Below are 20902 nucleotides of genomic sequence, written 5' to 3' on the forward strand. Positions count from 1 at the left end.
TTCCCTTTGTCCAGTTTCGCGCCAGAGCTGGGGCTGGAGTGCCCCAGCGCCGGTTTGAACTGGACTATGCAAGGAACACCTTGTGTGCCCCAGGCATGTCTCATTCCTTTCAGCCCACCCTGCCCCAATACACTAAAGGCTGTCTGGGGAGGTGCTAGCACCTCCCCAAGCAGGAAACCTATTGTCCAGGCCTCCCTGGCTGGGATCACTCCCAGCTGCAGGAGGTCAGACTTGTGTCTGTGGCAGCAGCATCCATTTTGTGATGCTGAGGCTTTGGTTAGAGTTAAACAGCAAAGTAGGATTTTAACATGTCTCTCCCTCTAGAAGGGAGGAATAATATCCTCATCACCAGAAATGGTATGGGGGTATTATTCCAAAGTGTTAGACACCTTACACGACATGTTTTGATAAAGCCAAACCATAGTTACCATAACCGTTTAAGATTATAAGGCACTTTAAGAGTATATGGTAGGCTATATCATAGAACAGCTATAAGGACATGGTTCCGAAAGCTGCAGACAGGCTCAGCTCATGCTAGAGCACCATCTCACATGTTACCAAGCACTCTGCCTCCAGGATTGTTAAGGCCTGCCATAGGAGTGACTGATAGGTACACATGTGTCTATATATAAGGGTAGATATAGGCATACTATATCTAAGTAAGGGGTGATTACACGACCTTGCCCCAGCTGAGTGATCAGCCAGTTGTGTCTGATTGGAAGGCCAGACCAGGGGTGGCATAATACATGCTGCAGCCCCTGGGAGGCCTAGGGTACACCTATGCCCTGGGTACCTAGGGTACACTGTACAGGGTCCAATAAGGTGATCCTTACCAATTGGTTATGTACCTAGGGTACATGGAGTCCATTTTAAAGAGAGAGCAGACAGCCTGAGACCCTGAATGGCAGGATCTCAGGCCAACTAAGTCGAAAAACCAGCTAGACACTAGGCAAAAAGTTGGGGGTAACCATAGTCAGATATCCACCTTCCTACAGGGGTGGCGGGCAGTTTTGAGTCCGTATGGCAGGGAGGCAGGGAGGGGGGTGGGGCTGTTTGAATGCTTTTCTCGAAAGTTCAAGTTAATGATGGAAGTAGTATCTAGATACACAGTACAAGCAAACAATATAGAACACACGACTTGCGCCGGTGAATCCGCAACGCCAATTACAAGCTACACCAGCCACTGTAATGACTGACACAGCACAAGGGATATCCACTGTGGGCCCTTTAACTCCAGTACAGCCTCTCTCCCTGCTCACGTAGAACGTAGAGCGACCCCTGACCTTCTGGTAGGTCGCTCGTCCCCACCCCCCGGTTGCAGCACCGCCTGCACCCCCGCTGTCGCTGCTGTCACTGCGGCCGCCGGAGTAGTCGAGGCCCTCCACCACCCGCAGGCTCCACCTGCGCCTCATCCCTGGTGGCCAGTGGTGGCCTTAGGTACGTTCTCGCTGCCGCCTGTTGTTTTGCCTGTTTCTGTCTGTGCCCCCTGCCCCCCGCTCGCCGCTTTGCTCTGTGCCCCTTTTATTCTGTACCCCTCGCCGTCCTCTTTACCCTTGCACTGATTCTGTGCCCCCGTGAACTTTGTGCCTGTATCTGTTCTGTGCCCCCTGCCCCCCGCTTTGCTTTGTGCCCTTTTTTATTCTGTAGCCCTCGCCGTCCTTCGCGCTGACTTTTGTGCCTCTGTGACCCGAATTTGTACACTTTCTTTTCTGTGCCCCGGTCTCCGGTCCCCCGTCCCTGCCTCCCCTGGGGCCCCGCCTCCTCCGCGCCCATTTGTCAACCCGTCCCTCGCCTCCCGCGTCCCAGCAGCTCCTCCCTCCCCACCTTCCCATATATAGCGGCCGCTTTGCGGCCGCGCCGCTGGCGCGCCGAAGGCGTGCTTAAGGCAAGCCCGTCTGCGCCTTGACCGCGCCCAGCGCCAGAATCCCTGTCCCTCGCAGCAGTCACGATGTCCGCCACTGCTACGACGCCAACACCCTCATCGCTCTCAACCCAGGAAGGACCCACACCTGCTGCAAGGCCGCCCGAGGCGCACCCACGGCCCCTTCACCTGCCGGAACTGCAGCTTCTCCTGCCACGAAAGCGCCAAGACACCCACCACAACGGAAGCCAACCAGCTTAGATGCATCCTGATCAACACCCGTTCCGCACACAAACACGCCGTAGAACTCTGGGACCTACTCGACTCCACATCACCGGACGTCGCCTTCCTGACCGAGACCTGGATGAACGAAGCCTCCTCGCCTGACATCGCCATAGCCATCCCAGATGGGTACAAGATCACCCGCAGAGACCGCATCAACAAGGCCGGAGGAAGAATCGCCATCGTCCACAAAAACACCATCAAGATCTCAACAAACACCAACGACACCCTCAGCACCGCCGAACACATGCACTTCCAGATCCACACGAACCCAAAGACAACCTTAAGAGGCACCCTCGTCTACAGACCTCCAGGACCCCGGCCTCAATTCTGCAACTCCATCCCCGACCTCATCAGCACACACGCACTAAGCTCCACCGACTACATCCTCCTCGGAGACCTGAACTTTCACCTGGAAAACAACGACAACAACTCCTCCACCCTGATCGACAATCTCGCCAACCTCGGACTGAAACAGCTCGTCACGACGCCGACCCACATTGCCGGCCACACGCTAGATGTCATCTTCTCCTCAAGCCCCCACGTCACCTTCAGCCACGCCTCCGAACTCACCTGGACAGACCACCACTGCATCCACTTCTCCTTCCGAAAACCACCCACACACCACCGCACCCTACAGACCCCCAGCCGCCGCTGGGGCAAAATCACTGAAGAACAACTACAGATAAACCTCGCACTCAATCCCCCGACGACCCCAACCAACCCGGATGAAGGTGCACTCGCCCTCGAACGCTGGATGAAAGACTGCGCCCAAACCGTCGCTCCACTGAAAAACCCACCAACACAGACACCAGCAGAAGAGTCAGCTGGTTCACCCTGGAATTCCTCAACTCCAAACGCTTCTGCCGAAAACTGGAAAACATATGGCACAATGAAAAGACGCCAGACAGCCGCACTGCCCACAAAGACGCCATCCGCAACCACCACCACCTCATCAGGACTGCCAAAAGAACCTCCTTCACGGACCGGCTTGACAACAACGCACACAACAGCAAGGAGTTCTTCACCATCGTGAAGGAACTCTCCACCCCAAGCTCCAACGCCAACGACATCCCACCATCGCTAGCCCTGTGCGACTCCCTCGCCACCTTCTTTCACTGGAAAATCACCGACATCCATGACAGCTTCAGACCCCGGATGACCCCTACTGACCACACCGCACCGAACCCACCGCACCCCACCGCCCACGACACCCTGACAACCTGGGCCAACGTGAGCATCGAGGACACAATCAAGACCATGGGAACAGTCCACTCTGGATCCCCATCGGACCCTCTCCCGCACCACATCTTCAATAAATCCAGCAAGTCCATCGCTCCCCACCTGCACAAAATCATCAACCTCTCCTTCGAGACCGCCACCTTCCCTGAGGTCTGGAAGCACGCATAGATCAACGCCCTACTGAAGAAGCCCAAGGCAGACCCGAGCGACCTCAAGAACTTCCGGCCCATCTCCCTGCTTCCATTCCCAGCTAAGGTCATCGAGAAGATAGTAAACACCCAGCTCACCCAGCACCTCGAAGACAACAACATCCTAGACCCGTCCCAATCAGGATTCCGCAGCAACCACAGCACCGAGACTGCCCTCATCGCCACCACAGACGACATCAGGATCCTGCTGGACAATGGCGAGACGGTGGCCCTCATCCTCCTGGACCTCTCTGCCGCCTTCGACACCGTCTGCCACCACACACTACGCTTACGCCTCCACGAAGCAGGGATCCGTAACAAGGCCCTGGACTGGACCACCTCCTTCCTCTCCGGCAGAACGCAGAGAGTCTGACTCACCCCGTTTCGATCCGAGGCCTCCGAGGTCATCTGTGGCGTCCCTCAAGGATCCTCCATCAGCCCGACACTGTTCAACGTCTACATGGCACCACTAGCACGCATCGCCCGACAGCACGACCTCAACATAATCTCCTACGCCGACGACACTCAGCTGATCCTCTCCCTCACAAAGGACCCCCTCACCGCCAAATCCAACCTCCACCAGGGAATGAAGGCCGTCGCCGACTGGATGGAGGACAGCCGCCTCAAACTGAACACAGACAAGACGGAAATCCTCATCCTCGGACCCAACCCCTCCGCATGGGACGACTCCTGGTGGCCGACGTCACTGAGGCCCCCACCGACCACGCACGCAACCTGGGAATCATCCTCGACTCAAAACTCTCCATGACCAAACAAGTCAACGCAGTCTCCTCCACCTGTTTCAACACCCTCCGCATGCTCCGCAAGATCTACAGATGGATTCCGACCAACAAAAGGAAAACAGTCACCCAGGCCCTAGTGAGCAGCAGACTCGACTACGGAAACGTCCTCTACGCCGGAGCCCCGTCCAAGCTCATCAGCATACTACAGAGAATACAGAATGCCTCCGCACGCCTGATCCTCGACGTCCCGCGCCGCGACCACATCACCCCCCACCTGAGGAACCTGCACTGGCTCCCCGTCGACAAAAGAATCTCCTTCAAGCTCCTGATCCACGCACACAAAGCACTCCACAAAACCGGCCCAGCCTATCTCAACAGTCGACTCTCCTTCTACGTACGCAACAGGAATCTCCGCTCCGCTGACCACGCCCTGGCCACGGTCCCACGCATCCGGAGAACCACTTCCGGAGGCAGGTCCTTCTCCCATCGCACCGCCAAGATCTGGAACACCCTCCCCCTCGACCTGCGACAAACCGAAGACCTGCTGACCTTCAGGAGACAACTCAAGACCTGGCTCTTCGACCAGTAACAGCACCCCCTACCCCCTCCATCAACCCAGTGCCTTGAAACCCTACCGGGTATGTAGTGCGCTTTACAAATTATGTGATTGATTGATTGATTGAATGTGCGTGGCCTGGGAGACAAGATTTAACGGGGGTCTGGTCCTGCAGTGTCGCAAGAGGTGCGCCCCAGCGGTGGTCTTACTGCAAGAGACCCACCTTACCAGTACCACTAGCAAGGCAATGGCTAGATGGGGGTACAGGATGGTGGCGCACTCTCATTTTTCTTCAGGGTCCAGGGGGGTTGGTATAATGGTGCGGAGACAGTCCCCTTTAATAATACATAAAGTTAAAACTGATGGATCAGGGCGGTTCGCAGCGATAGTCACTCAATGGGAAGGGTGGCCTCTAAATATAGTCTCCGTTTACATTCCTCCTGCACTACACGCCACGGCGCTCCCAGCGCTTAGTGGGTTTTTGCTTGACCTACCGGATGGGGAGCTGATCCTTGGCGGAGATTTCAACGCCATTATAGACTAAACTGTTGATAGATACCCTGCGCGAGCAGGTGGCACGAGAGTGTCCCGCCTTGGGAGCTTTCTCAAAGCACTTGGGCTTGAGGATCTGTGGAGGCAACATCACCCAACAACGTAACAGTTCACATACCACTCTGGGGTGCACAATAGCTTAACCAGAATATATTACTTCCTGGGGTTGGCAGGTAGTCTTAAGAATATAGACAGCATAGAAATCAGACCCAGGGGCATAGCTGATCATTCTCTGATACTCCTCCAATAAACAAACTACCACAAGACGCTGCATCTATCCAATATACCCCGGCTATCTCCAAGTCCCCGCAATCCGAAAGACAATCACGAAAGCTACGAGCCTTTACTTTGAGGAAAATGTTTCCTCAGTTGGCTCCCTGACTGTCCTATGGGAGGCATATAAAACAGTCCTTAGAGGGCAGGCCATCGCCTCAATTGCAGCGCATAAGCGTGAAAAGCAATTAGAACTGCACTCGTTAGAACAGGAGCTGCACACGGCAGAGGCCCAGCAGGCCCAGGACCCAACTCCTGAGACATCTCACAACCTACGAGTCTCGCAGACACGGTATAGGGAGCACATCACAGAGCGCACCAAGCAGCAGTTGGAAGCCACAAGGCGCAAGATAAATGACATCGGTGATAAAACTGGGAAATTGCTGGCATGGCTAGAGAGAAGGGATAGAGGTGCCAGATGGATAGCGCAGCTTAGCTCCGGGGAGGGACAGGTAACAACTGATCCACGCGCGATAGTGCATATCCTTGCGCGACACTTTCAAGCAGTCTACTCTTCAGCCTCCTCCATGACAGTGGAAGAAGCGCTGGCATATGTGAAAGATCTTGATATGCCCAAACTTACCCCTGAGGCAGTGAGCACACTTGAGGCAGATCTCACAGTAGAAGAGATACAGGCGGTAATTGAAACACTACAATCAGGTAAAGCGGTAGGACCGAATGGCATACCGGTCGAACTCTATAAGAGGACGGTCGGGACTATTGCCCCTCACCTGCTCAACATGTTTACTGACAGTCTCCAGGTGGGCGAACTCCCGCTGGATCAACGTACGGCCACCATAGTGGCTATACAGAAGCCGGGCAAACCCGCTGATAGATGTACCTCCTACCGTCCCATATCACTGCTTAATGCGGAGGCTAAGATCCTCGCAAAACTATTGCCCACTAGGCTAACACCACACTTGCCGGAAATCGTACACCCAGATCAGTCTGGTTTTATGCTGGGCAGAAACACGGCCCTCAATTTGAGGCGCTTGCATGGCGTACTGGCTCGGACGCAGTGTCTACAGGAACCGGCGGTGCTGCTCTCATTGGATGCGCAAATGGCATTCGACATGGTCGAATGGCCCTTCTTATTTGCAGTGCTACTGCATCTGGGTTTTGGGCCAAAATTCTGTGCCTGGGTCTGGCTCCTCAATACCAGACCAATGGCTCACATTACTGCTAATGGTCATATGTCAGAAGATTTCCCCCTGACGCGTGGCACGCGCCAGGGTTGCCCCCTGTCGCCGCTGCTCTTTGCCATGGCGCTGGAGCCTCTAGCGGCGTGGATACGTTGGGAACCAATGATACGGGGACTCAAATGGTCGGATAGCTGGGAGGATCGTGTCTCCCTTTATGCAGATGATGTTTTGTTGTACCTGTCCTCCCCGAGGCGTTCCATACTGACCCTGCTCAATATTTATAAGATTTTCGGAAGGGCATCAGGATACACCATAAATTTGTCCAAATCAGTAATGTATGTGCTGCGCGGCTCCCCCCCCCCCCCCCCCCACGACTTCCCGTGGACTGCCCGCTCCGGATAGCGGAGGGGTCATTTAAATATCTGGATATATATATCACTGCGGATTCAGTGGACTTCTTCAAACGGAATCTGCAACCTCCAGTGGACCGCCTCAAACGAGATGTACGTCACTGGGGTGCGCTGCCGCTGACTCTGTTGGGGAAAGCAGCGCTATTTAAAATGCTGGCCCTACCCCGCTTTGTATACATACTGGAAAATACGCCGTATCAGGTACCACCCGCGTACTTCCGCACAATTGCGGCATATTTAGCTGGCCTTCTATGGGGTAACGGCCAGCACGCATCGCACAATCCAAACTGGTACGCAGCTGGTACGACGGAGGGATAGCGCTTCCAAATATCCAACTCTATTACTGGGCGGCACAGCTGAAGGTAATCAACCAATGGCTCCATGCTCCACAGTCAGACCCCGCGTTTAAGGTGGATAGGGACATACTGGGCACGAGCGATGTGCTATCACCCCTGTACGACGGAAGACTGGCCCCAGCGCTCATCGGTCCTCTGAGGCAGACCGTCGCCATTTGGCATGCGTCTCAGGCCAGGCTGGGGTGGCGCGGGGATATGACCGAGCTCACGCCTCTGTGGGATATAAAGCGTTTAGGAAGACTTAGGAACAGCAAGGGCTTTGACAACTGGGACAACATCGGTATCTCTACGGTGGGCGACATGTGGCATAAGGGTGTAATAGTCCCATTTGAACGCCTTCAACAGCAATAGGAACTAGTGCCCTCGGAATGGTTCCGCTATACACAGATTAGGCATGCCTTAATGTCAATACTACCACCCGGCACTGAAGTTCCGGAGGCGTCGCCCATGTAGGACAGGTTGTTGACAGATAATATGCATAAGAAGGCCACGTCACTCACATACCGCAAACTAGTAAACAACCTGCAGGACCCAACGAGACCCCTGCGAGAGAAATGGTCCCGCGATGTAGGCGAGTTTGACGATTCGAAATGGCGGGAGGCGCTGGCTTCGCCGTGGGAGGCGGGCATACCCTCGAGACTCAGGTTGGTGCAGCTCCGGATTCTACACCGATCATACTACACCAGACACACACTACATAGGATAGGCAGAGCAGCACATCCGTTTTGTCTACCCGGCTGCGGGGAGGAGGGTACCTTTTTTCACACAATATGGGAATGCCCCACAATCAGAGAATACTGGAAGCGGGTGATGACGACAATGTCACAGTCTGAGGGAGTGTCATTAGTGCTGGAACCTAGACGCTGTCTGCTGAATGTATGGGAACCCAATGACCTCACTCGTCAGGCTCAGAGTTGGACTACGCTGGGGATCATGGTAGCTAAACGAAACATAGCCCAAAAATGGGGGGCGGGGGAGGCACCATCGCTGGTCGCATGGGGAAGGGACATGGACGCTGCCATGCTAGCTGAACGATCGATGTTCATTAGGCGAGGGTGCCCTCGTAAATGGAGTAAAATATGGGGGGCATGGAATAAATTCAGGGGAGGCATATGCTATCCACCACTAGAGCAGGAAGATGAAACCTCAGACACAGACTGATAGGAGAGACCACGGGGAGGACACATGGGGCGGTGATATCGGAGATGTAAAGTTACAGAGAGGCGATTTCAAGGTGCTGATTGTGATATCGTGTGTTGTACTGTTCTATGCTGAGGGAAAATGTTTGTACTTCTGCAAAGAAAATAAAAATCTTTCAAAAAAAAAAAATATATCAGTATAACATTATACATTTTTGCTAAAACATTATTCTTGTAACACTGTATTTTATGTCAACACAAACATTGTGTTGTATACCTGGTCCTAGTAGATTGCAGTACAATCATTTGAAAAACAAAAAAGTCACAGCACACAGGAAATAATCTGAAATGAATCATAGAATCTGTTCTGCTCGTTTTTCTGCACTCTTCAGGTCTGTTTTGCCTTTCTGCTTGTTTTTGTGCCCTCTATTTTGCCTTTTCGGCTCGCTCGTTTTTCTGCCCTCTGTTTTGACTTTTTCTGCTTGTTTCTTCCCTCTTCCTACCGTTTCCTCTAGACCTGGCTTTGCAAAGGAGATCTCGCACCCCAGCCCCCCCCCCCCCAGGGGTGACAGTGCCACGCTCTAAAAATGCGAGTTGATTGATTGATTGATTGATTGATTGAACACAGTGAGAGACGTATCTATGGGAAGTTTGAGAGTTGTGCTGTAAGAGTCAAGCTGATTGTGGCTCATTTGTGACACTGCATTAAAACGAATTACTGCAAGGCAGCGCGTGCAGAAATAGTTGATTCAGAGGTAAATGTGCTCAGGAAAATGTTGTACCAGGAGTTACGAGACATAACGCCATTGAATGCTTAACAATTCTGATATTCCATTTACATGTTACCGTTGCATGAACATTTGATAGAATACATGTCATCACAGGTATTACATGTTAAAAAAATTACAGATTGACTCGAATTCATGGTGAACTTTTGGTTTTGGGAAAAAGCTAAACTCTGAAGGTTTTCTAGACATTGTTACTGTCTTTTCCAAAGCATAAGAATAACATTACTGTAGGAGAGCCAAGGAATAATGTTATTATTCTAAGGGTGAATCTTTACATGTCAATATGAAAAACCTTAACATATCCTTTACTGGAGTAACATCTTTCTGAAGCAGAGTTGCATTACATTGATGATGCTCTTGTGCCCTTCTTATGCTCCTTCAGTGGTATAGTTCACAGTGCCAGCTCATTATATGCACAAAATACAAAAGGCAGCGGTGCTGTAATGCTTTCTCCAAGCTTTAGGGACCTGTAATGTCTGCTCCTTCTGTCAGGGACTGTCTGCAGCGTTATGAAACTGTGTTTCCTTCAGCATTCACTTTCTCCTGCCATGTCTCACCATAGATGTTGACTGCTCTGGCAACATCTAGGGTAACCCACCTGCGCGGTAGCCTCTTCGGCACCACTCTCCTGTGCTGTGCCTATGCCTTGGAATGATGCACACTCACCGCCATACCGCCCTCCTTATCATTTCTATTGGCTTCCAGATACGGTCATCAAAGAAAAGCACAACATAGTGTTTGCTGTGAGCCCCACTTGTAAAGCTCTAGCTGAAACTGCCGGGGAAGCTCTTCCAGAGCAACTAGATGCACGAGTAAACGAGCCCTCAGTCCCCTTCTGCCCCCTAGATATCTTTCAGGTTCTCAAAGGCGATACTGTCTGAGACCAAAGTGTTCCACATGTCTTTCACTCTATAGTGTTTCGACCTCCCTGAAAGTGTCTGGTTAAAAATGTAGAGTCATTTCCAATGTGTTTGTTATTTTATGTTAAAGAGCATTTGTTAAGCACATGTACACCAAAAAGGTCTCTTGGCGCTGGGGTAGATGGAGGCTGTTTCTGTCTGTGTTATTCATAAGCTTGTCCAAACAGCCAAGTCTTCATGTTTTTTCATACTGATGAGGAGCCCGCAGGAAAAGTGGTGATATTGTTTGCTCTATCGTCTGCTCTTCCAAAAAAGAAGCATGTTTTTGACAGCCTCTCTTGTAAGATCATGTGCATTCAGCATGTAGTGATGCTTATAGGACGGGTTCGCACCAGCTGGGGAACTCTTGACCAGAAGTCTGCAGTCCAAGACATAATCCGATCCTTAAATAAATGTGTTGGAGATGAGGCTAGTCAGATAGGTGAGTGTGTATTTTCTACTTCTATTAATTAAACACCACAGCCATGTTTCTTATGCAGAAAAAAGGAAGATCTCTTGTACTCTTTTATAGGGAATTTAAGGAGTGTGGACATGATCTATGCAGGAAGTCATTCCTCATTGGACAGGTTATATTGAAGTGTTCATAACTATAAAGTACACTAAAAAAAATACAAATAAAAAACCTGCAAGTGAGAGGTTTGTTGTGATAATGAGTAGCCTGTTCGATTTGTGTGTCACACCCGACATAGAACTTTTTGCAGTGTCTGGACTGTTAGGGTGTCCAGAACTCCACTTTTAAGGTCCTGTAATGCGGACCTTTAAACTTTGCTTAGGTCGCAAGAGACATTTTGAAGGCAGCTAGAAGGCATGCCAACTATACGGTTATACTTAAGCAAAAATAAAAGATTCTCCTTTTGGTAACAAGAAAGGATTGGGCCTTTAGCTGTGTTGTGAAGAGGGTACATTCCATTTTCTTGAATACTGAAACTGTTGCCTGTCATATACCTCCTTAGGATTTAATCTAGCAGCAGTGGTATCATATTGAGAAATAATTCTAGATATTATTTTTTCAATGTTCCCATAATATTTGATTACCTAGAAGGTTTGAAAAGAAAACTAGTTCCTGTTGGAAGTCATCCAATCTAGGAGCTTAAGGTTGTCCTGTTTAGACTGATATAATAACTCTTTCAGCTGATCAGCTGAAGCATTCTTTTGACATGTAGTATCTGTTCAGAAAAGACTATCTTAATGTGGAGAGTGCGTATCTTTATCGAGTTAGCAAAACTGAAGTTCTCTATCAGTGGAGCATCTTACAAACCATGCCCAGTTTTATATTTCAAAGGTTAATTTTGAGTCCCCCATTTATTAATTTGTTCCTCTAACTTTTTTAAACCTTTTCACTTTTCTGTTCAGTGCGAAGCCTACAACTCATTCAGCAAGAGGAAAGATTACCACAATAGCCATAGCAAGAAACATAAAACTGACAGAGAAGTGCAGGACAGACAGTGGAAGTCTTTACAGACGTTGTGCAAGCATTGGTTCCAAGATACAGAAATTAGGGCCGATGCTTGGATAAAACAAGTAACCTATGTGTAATCTTTTCAGATTAAAGGGATTGTTAAATCTCTTCTAGAAATTGGCCTGATAGATTTTGTCAACACTGACACCATGTACAGGTAGACTGTTCCCACTTTTCAGTGGTGCACAGATTCTGTGCTTGCATATACAACATACTCTCCAGCAAATGTCACAAGTAGAAGTAGAAGACCAGGAGCCCCTAACACTGAGATCATGGGCCAATCGTGCTCCCTAGACTAGGGAAAGGGGTTGGGTGTTGAGAAGAGGGACACATAGAAACTCAAAAAAACTCAAGAATCAGAGACCTAGTGGAATGGCAAGGTTCAACAAATGCATCTAGTTGAATGATAACATGGAAGTAAGCAAAGCGATAATATGAGAAGCAAAACCTTCCTCAAAGGCCAATTTATCACTGTGGCAGCCCTGCTCGAGCAGATGAGGGAGGCTCTAACCAAGAAGCTTAGAACTAACCTTGAGGAGAAAGAAAAGAAACATAAAGTGATGCAGTCACAAAAGATCTGAAAGAAAGTAATTGTAATGAGATGACTCATCAAATCCCTGAAAATATAACTCAACAAATACTGGCAGAGGTAGGTATGAAATATTGTGTGGGGGCAACAAGCCATGCAAGTTGATAGCAACAAGGATCCCACTAAGCTGGAGATTCTAAGAAAACTGAAAAGGTCAAAGAAATGTATTCTGAACTGTATGAGAGTGAAGCTTCAGTCTGGGAAAGGAGAGCAGCCTGCCTAGACTTGACAATAATCTCAACTCTTACTTAGGACGCGAAAGAAGAAATTGAGCACCCATAATGAAAGAAGAGGTGCTACTCACAATTCTAAACCTGAAAAGTTTGAAAGAGCTAGGGCAGGATAGTCTCATGGCTGGATTTCACAAAACCTTTGCGCCATCAGTGTTGGGGATCCTTACAGAAGCCCTGCATGAGGTGACATACACAGGGGCCCAGATGACAAACATGACAGAAGCCCTCTTCGCGTTAATACTCAAGCTCAATATATCTCCCCTTGGCTGTGCTTTCTATAGGCCTGTTTCACTTCTCAATGTATTTGCAAAGCTTCTGACCAAAGTTATAGTGGCCAGATTACCTTCCGACATAACAGCACTTTTACTCCGAGACCAGGAAGGATTTATCTAGGGGTAAAATGCATGAGAGACTGTGGAGAAAGCCCTGTATCTGATTGACATCACCTTTAAAGGGAGAAGGAAGAGTGATCCTCCTGTCATTTGCACACATAGAGAAACTTGACCTTTTTGAGATGATCCACCGTGAAAAATAGGCCTAGGCAATGGTCTCCTCTTGTGGACACTGGCAAGATATCAAACTTCCACTGCTTGAATACTAATCAGCAGGAGAATTTCTGACAAGGTCTACAGCCAGAGAAGGATGAGAAAAGGTTTCCCCCTTTCTCCACTATTCTTCATGCCATGCATGGAGCTATTTGCACACAAGAGTGCTTGTCTATACACACATCAAATATATTAACACTATAAGTGTTACTCTGGCTGCTGGGGAGGAGTAGCAAGATTAACCCAAACAGTCAATCAGAACTCAAACCCTAGGCCATCAGTCCCATAGAAGTACTAGTCCTAGCAACCAATCACAGCAACAGATGCAACAACCCATACAAAAAGTCTATATGAGCCAAGTGACCTTAAACCCAGACTGCTTTGGCAGGAAGGTGCTTCTCTATTCGCAGTCTCCCTGGATACAGACAGGCACAATCCACACTTCCTAACTTCCAGATTCTACTTTTCAGATAAGGGACATTTTTTGAAGTCACTGAAATACTGCTTCTAACACATTTAAACTAATCACTTTACAAGCCAAAAAACGAGCGATGCATGCACTTTCCGAGCACAATTTAAAACCACAGATCAGATGAAGCAGCTCCTAAGCTAGGAGGGAAATGCATACAGTCACCGGTTGAACAAAACAGCAGTTTCAAAATGCCAAGTTTGCAGAAAAACAAATATAGTGGTGGGGGCTACCCAGAATAGGCATATCCATGCCCCCACCCCAAGTAAATGGGGCAACTGTCTTTCTGCACCCCTGAAGGGGAGAGGGTAATTTGTGGGTAGGAATTTTGTGAATTCCTGCAGATTCTGGAAGTTTTCATCTCAGAAATGTAAGCAAAATGTGTGATTTCTGGCAAAGTTTGAGGTTTGACGGGCTTGATGGGTAAGAAAACCTCATGGGATCCATGCAAGGCACACCACCCTGGACTCCTCTAGTTGTCTAGTTTTAAAAAATGTGCAGGGTTGCTGGGTTTCCCTATGTGCCACCTGAACTAGGGCCCAAAATCCACAGCCACCTTTATTGAAAGAAAAGGGTCAGTTTTCAGTGGAAAAATGTGATGTATCCATGTTGTGTTTTGGGCCATTTCCTGTCGTGGGCACTATGCCTACCCACAGAAATGAGGTACCATCTTTATCTGGAGACTTAGGGTGGAAGAAAGTGTGTGGCTTCCCGCAGATTTCAGAACTTTCCATCACTAAAATGTGACCAAAATATGTGTTTTTTAAGTCAAAGTTTGAAGTTTGCAAGGGATTCTGGGCAAAATAACCTGATGAGAGCCACACAAGTCACCCCTTCCTGGATTTCCCCATATGTCTAGTTTTCAAAAATGTGCCGGTTTTGCTAGGTTTCCCTAGGTACCAGCTGAGCTAGGGACCACAATTCACAGCTACCCTCTTTGCAAAAAAGAGTTAGTTTTGAGTGAAAAATGTTATGGATCCATGTTGCATTTTGGTCTGTTTCCTGTTGCATGCACTAGGACTACAAGTGAGATACTATTTGTATTTGGAGACTTGGTGGGTGGAAGGAAGTTTGTGGCTCCCCGCAGATTCCAGAACATACCATCACAGAAATTTTAGGAAAATGTTTTTTTCTATTCAAAGGTGAGGGTTGCAAGGGATTCTGGGTGAAAAAAACCTAGCGTGAGTCATGCACGTTACCCACCCTGGGTTCCGCTAGGTGTCTAGTTTTAAAAGATTTGCAAGTTTGCTATGTTTCTCTGGTTGCCAGCTGAGCTAGGGCCCAAAATTCACAGCTACTCGCTTTTCAAAAAAATGGTCAGTTTTGAGTGGTAAATGGGATATTGCTTTTGTAAATCGGCGAACATGACTAAAGGTTACAGGTGAAAACGTTGTCACAAATGCCAGTTTTTCCTACAAATTTTCAATATTTCCTTATTTCAACAGTTAGTACTTTGGGAAAACATTGAGGGATCTACACATATGACCCCTTGCTGAATTCAGAATTGTGTACTTTTCAGAAATCTATAGCTTTCCTGGGTCACCCTTGGGTTTCACACTGGTTTCCATCACAAACTGGAAGTAGGTTGAGAGAACACAAAATAGGATTAATGGGCTGTTTTTCTTTAAAATGCCAAAACAGTGGTAACAAAACAAAGTTTTTTTTTATTCAGCTGTGCATGTTCCTGAAAGCTGGGAAGATGGTGACTTTAGCACAGTATACCGTTCGTTGGTGCAAATTTTACGAAAAAACAGACACTTTTATCCCGAGCACCTTTTTCCTAGTTTTCCCCAAAAACTCAACATTTACTAAATGTTTGCCTATTTTCTTGGTCCTCTTCTGGGGAACCCACAAACCCTCGGTACCTTTAGAATCCACAGAATTTTGGAAAAAAAGTGCGAATGTGACATGTATGTGTGAAAAAAGTTATGGAGTCCTAAGCGCCAACTACCCCAAATAGCCAAAAAAGGTCTCGGCACTAGAGGAAAAAGTCCCAGCAATTAAGGGGTTAAATTAGAGCCAGAAATAATGCCAGTCCTGATAGAGGAGCTGGAAGAATATGAGAACATGAGCCTTCAAAGACAATATATGAAAATCTGAGGGGCTAAACCTTCCTATAAACACAGCAGAGACGCAGTTATTGATAAACATGACTCCTTTCAAATGACCCAACATGACAATTAACCATCTGGGTATTAATGGCGAACACTATCATGGACTCTAGACACAGAAATATGGCAGAGTTTTAAAAGGTGATTATAAAAGATGCAGGTAATTGAAAGCTTTTTAAGCTGTCCTGGATGAGAAGCATCAAAGCAATCAAAATGTCGATTCTCTCCAAAATACTATGGGCCTCAATAAGAGTTTGGCAAATGGATCCTCAGTCACAAACTTGACGGATATCCTGTCTGCTTTATTAAAAATGCATTCTATCCAGAAGCAGAAGTATTATATCCTGATGAAATTATAATGAGGCAGAAGTGATATCCGCCACGTTTGTGACTAAACACTCATCCGCCAAACTCTAAATCAGATGCTCTATTTCTTTCAAAACATTGCCTTGGGCAATAGAAAAGACGACACAGAAATACCAGCCTCAGTGCCAGAAATAAATATGGCAGAGGAAGAAAGCAAAAATAGGAGGCAGACAATGCTGTATCAGGCCCAGAGATGGAGGGCTGGGAGTCATGGACATTTGATGATATCGCTAAGCGGCACAAGTAAGGATTTCATCGGAAAGGGCATGAAAGGAAACCAGCAAAGCCTGGTGCTTGATAAACCACACCATACCTCATACACCACTATCAGAGATGCACTATGTGTCAAGAAAATATCAGGATACTAAGCTCTACATTTCCCCATTCAATAAGCAGTGATGTAGGCTAGGGACCAAGCCGGAGTCAGAAAGAAAGAGGCCAAGCTAATTTCCATTTCCCCTTACAGCACTCAGGGCTAATCCGAAATTCTCCTCTGATATGGAAAATGCAAACCTTAGGGCATGGAGAAACGAAGGATGTTCCTTGAACTGGGGCTTGTGCCACAAAGGCATAGTTAAAGCATTCCTAAAGCTAAAGAAGACTTTAAGCTTGATGAGAGAGACTGTTTTACATTTCAAGAAGCAAGGCACTGGGTAACAAATCCACGGTTTAAGACTGTGTCAACAATGTGGCTGACCCCCTTTTAGAGATGTCTTCTACTGGGGAAACACTCAAAATATAGTATTGCCACTATCTACAGACTCCTTACAAGGCTGGAAGCGGGAAGGAAATTGCTATTTCTGGAATCCTGGGAAAAGGAATTGGGTAGTCAGATGAGAAGGGAGAGGAGTTGGCCTAACGGCTAGGGCGGTCGACCTCGAATCTGGGAAGCTGGGTTCGAGTCTCTGCAATAACGCTGAACATCCTGTGATTCTGGGCAAATCACTTAATCTCCCCGTGCCTAACAAAAATGAATGTGTGTCCTAATGTAACGTAACTGGTGCTATGTAAAGCGCTCTGATACCCGTTTCGGGTCAAGTTTGCGCTATATAAAACTCTGCAATAAAAAATAAAAATATAAAAAGATGGATGTAGACCAGTAGGCAGATACCATGATGAGGGCTAACAACTTTGCACACACATAACTGGCCTTGCAACAGTTTTCAGAATATTGTATAGATGATGCAATGAATAAATCATAAACGACAGGCCAGGCAGTTGTTGGAGGGAGTGTGGTAACCTGGGCACTTTATTACTTTTATGATCCTGCCCGAAGATTAAGCATTTCTGGGAGAAAGTCTGGAGAGCTATAGAGGAACCCATAGGAACAGCAATAGAAAAGTGTGCGGAGGTGATGCTGTTATGAATGTCTCCAGTCATTTTATCCACTATATAATAGGATGGAAAAGATCATATCAGTTCTTTAGGCAACAAACCAAACTACTAGCAGACTGGGTCACACAGTTTATAGCCTCAGGAGATATGTGGCCTTAAAAGGTATGATGGGTACTGGCTACGGGAAACTCTTGCACAGGACGGGATGAAAGAAAAGATGCTCTGGAAACAGTGGCAGTCAATGATCTCTTGTATGACAAGACACACCCGAGAAATGAGATGCCCAACGTCTCCAAGTACTGAACATATTAGAAGAAGCCTATGCAAAATGAGAGTTTGACATACTGGAGAATGGAAATAATAGGATAGGCACGATAACTGATCGCAGAGGTGAAGGAAGAAGTGATGTGCAACCCAAGAACTTAACTATATGGGAAAGGAAAGCATCGTTTTTGGCTCACTCGGGGAGCTGGAATGGGCTGGAAATAGGAAGAGTACAAATGTCTGGGTGGGGGGGGAAGCAACTAGGTTATACATGTTCTCAATGGAAACCTAGATGTGACCGACTCAGCCTCCAGTGCTAAGGAGGTGTAATGCATCAAAAGAGAAAAATAAATCTAAACTAAAATATAAATTGATGTACTGCTTTCTAGTGATCCTTCTTTGAAGCAATACTAAGCTGTACCATTGAAAAGAGGATGCACAGTTAATCAATGAATGGCGGAGAAAAAGAATGCACAAAATCTTTGTTATTTTTTAAAGAGCAGGCAGGTGGGGCAACAACATGGGGGGGCAGAAGCAACACAGGAGGCTGGAAAGGACACTGAGGGAGTGGGTGGTGGAGAGCAGCAAAGAGGATGTGGGCAGAAGAAAAGGAAATGGGGGACAGAGAGCAATATGTAGTGAGGAGGAAAGCAAACTGGCGAGAGTGAGCAACATGGATGGGGGCATGGGGAGTAGCACATGGGTGACAAATCAACATGGGGATGAGCACATGAGGGAAAGTGAACCACAGAGTGGGCCGGGAGAGGAGAACATGGATGAGAGAGAGCAGTGTAGAGAGAGGAGTGAAGCACATGAGGGAGACAACTGGAAAACACATGCACTCATGTGGAGTGCTTTAGACAAAAGAAAAAGGTAGGTCAATAAAGGCGAGCAGAAGAACCATAGAAGCCAGCCAGTCAAAGAGATGGTAAAGAGCTGGTGTGCTTGGGAAGAAAAGACTGAAGATGGACAGTGCAAGCGACTGAATAAGAAGCAGGCAAATGAGAGTGACAGTAAAGCCAACCAATGGTAAACAATGGGCGGGCTGCAAAACACTATGGTCATAGTAAGCCCACAATATATCTTTCGCAACCTGGCACCTTGTGCTATTTGGTAGACTTGACCATAAATGTGTGCCCCGAATTCTCCCTGTTGTCTTGGAAGAAATCGAATGCATGTAATTCTAGAGAGGACACGCATACTTGAAAACCGGTGTTCCAGAGTAGTTATTTTTCCTTTTTGCATAACTAAGGTGAGGGCTTCTGCCCTTTGTTTTAAGGAACCTAGACCCAGCAATGTTCTTTCCGACTGGCTCACCCCAAGCATTGCCATGCCTTTTCTCAGTAAAATTCCTTTTGTATTTATAATATATCTAACTGTAACACTCCAGAAGATTCTCCAGATTTCCCCCCCAAAATTCTGGGTAGGCTACTGATTACACTCTTCTGTCTGCCATATATGAAGCCCCTAGACTGTCTTTCAGTTTCGCCAATAGTACCGGATGCTGATTTAATATGGAAGTCTTTTTGGAAGTTACAGCTGTACTGGGCTCTACTCTTAGATCCACGCTCCACAGTGATGGATCTAAGGCTGAAGCAAGCAATCTGACAACCTGACACACAATGTTTATGAGTAACTTGAACACCATTAGCTATTTATTGTAAAAGGCCTTGTGAGTGTCATGAAAGCTTTCCTGCTTTTTATGCTATGTCTAAACATCTCGCCCTGCACACAGGACACTGCAGAGGATATTCACTCCATTGATAGCTGCGAATACATCTGGCAGGCCGGCGTTGGATTTGCACATTCCCCTCAGCCCAACTATGCCCATGACCTCAATAGGTAAGAACGAGGTCCATACTTGTACTGCATGTTCGATGCTTCAGTATCTGCTTTGAGGGATAGTTAGGTGTTTGTGTTTTAGAGGATAGCAATGTTTCCCTCTGTATTTCTAAGAGCGTGTAATTCCCGTACTTATGCGGTGTGGTCATAGGTATTTGTGTGTGACAGAAGGATCTTGTATGCGTATGTGACACGAGGTCAAGGGTTCGAGTGTGAGACTTGGGGTGAGGCATGAGTGAGTGTAAGAGGAGAAAGAGGGGATCAGGTTGTACGTGTGATGGGGGTCTGGTAGATATAAGTTGCAAAGGTGATTGTTTAAGATTTATATGTCCAAGGGGGTCATGTGTCTGTGAATGTAGTCATTGCCAGGTGAATGCATGTGACAAGTTCAGATGTGTACGTTTGTGTGTATCAATCATTTTATTACAAGAAGGTTCCTTTTTGAACATGCAAATAAATGTGTCCGCATTTGATATAGTTTCTTCTGTGCTGCATTTCAAATGTTTAGATTGAAAATATTGGTTAATTTTGTTACTGTTGAATACGATATGCAAATATACAACGGTGTCATTCTATCATTTATACAGTCCTAAGAAGAATCATCTTTAATCATTCTAAAATTAGTGTTGAAACTTTTAATTGATATCCGAATATATCACTTTAAAATGTTACTTTTATAGAAACATTAAGAGTTGGAGAAATGTTAACATTTCTTTTATAAACCCGGGGAGGAGCCAAGATGGCGACCGGAGCAGTCGCTTGAGCGCCCGGCTCCGTCGGCCCTTGGCCTCGGACTATCATCCTGATTCCTATCCTTGCCGATTTTCGAGGTGCAACGCGTGCGACGACGCGCTGACTGCGCCGCCGCTTTCCCGAAGTCTTAGCCCGCCCGGATGCCGGAGTTTTTGGTGCCTTTGTTCCCCGCCCTGGACCCTTGCTCTACTGTGGCCTCGGCCGACCCCCTGGAATCGTTGCAGTCACCGGACCCGCTGGTGCAAATCTGAGCCCGAGGTCCCGATCCCGCCTCACGCCACGCACGGTCGCCAGAAGAGCCGGGAGAGAGACGCCCGGACACCTCCTGTACCCTGCATCTGATGGGCTGGAGCCAGAGGGTAAGCCCCGGTGTGGCGGGTCTCCTACCCCGCTCTGTGGACCACGCTGTAGAAGGCTGCAGACCCCCTTCTTCTATGGTCTAGTCGGCTGCAAAGAGAGCCTGAGGGAGGGGAAGAGACTGCTG

At 47.7% G+C, this 20902-nt stretch overlaps 1 protein-coding gene across 3 annotated transcripts in view; it reads left to right on the forward strand.

The window, feature by feature from the left end:
• HID1 (HID1 domain containing) overlaps positions 1 to 20902 on the forward strand; it is a 221874-nt gene that overhangs the window by 85997 nt on the left and 114975 nt on the right. For all 3 annotated transcript variants that reach the window (XM_085617068.1, XM_085617066.1, XM_085617067.1), the window contains exon 5: positions 19559 to 19665. In XM_085617068.1, the coding sequence (XP_085473194.1) occupies positions 19559 to 19665 (107 nt within the window). The remainder of the gene's footprint in view (positions 1 to 19558; positions 19666 to 20902) is intronic.

This window comes from Triturus cristatus, chromosome 7, assembly GCF_964204655.1.
Source record: "Triturus cristatus chromosome 7, aTriCri1.1, whole genome shotgun sequence".
NCBI lineage: Eukaryota > Metazoa > Chordata > Amphibia > Caudata > Salamandridae > Triturus > Triturus cristatus.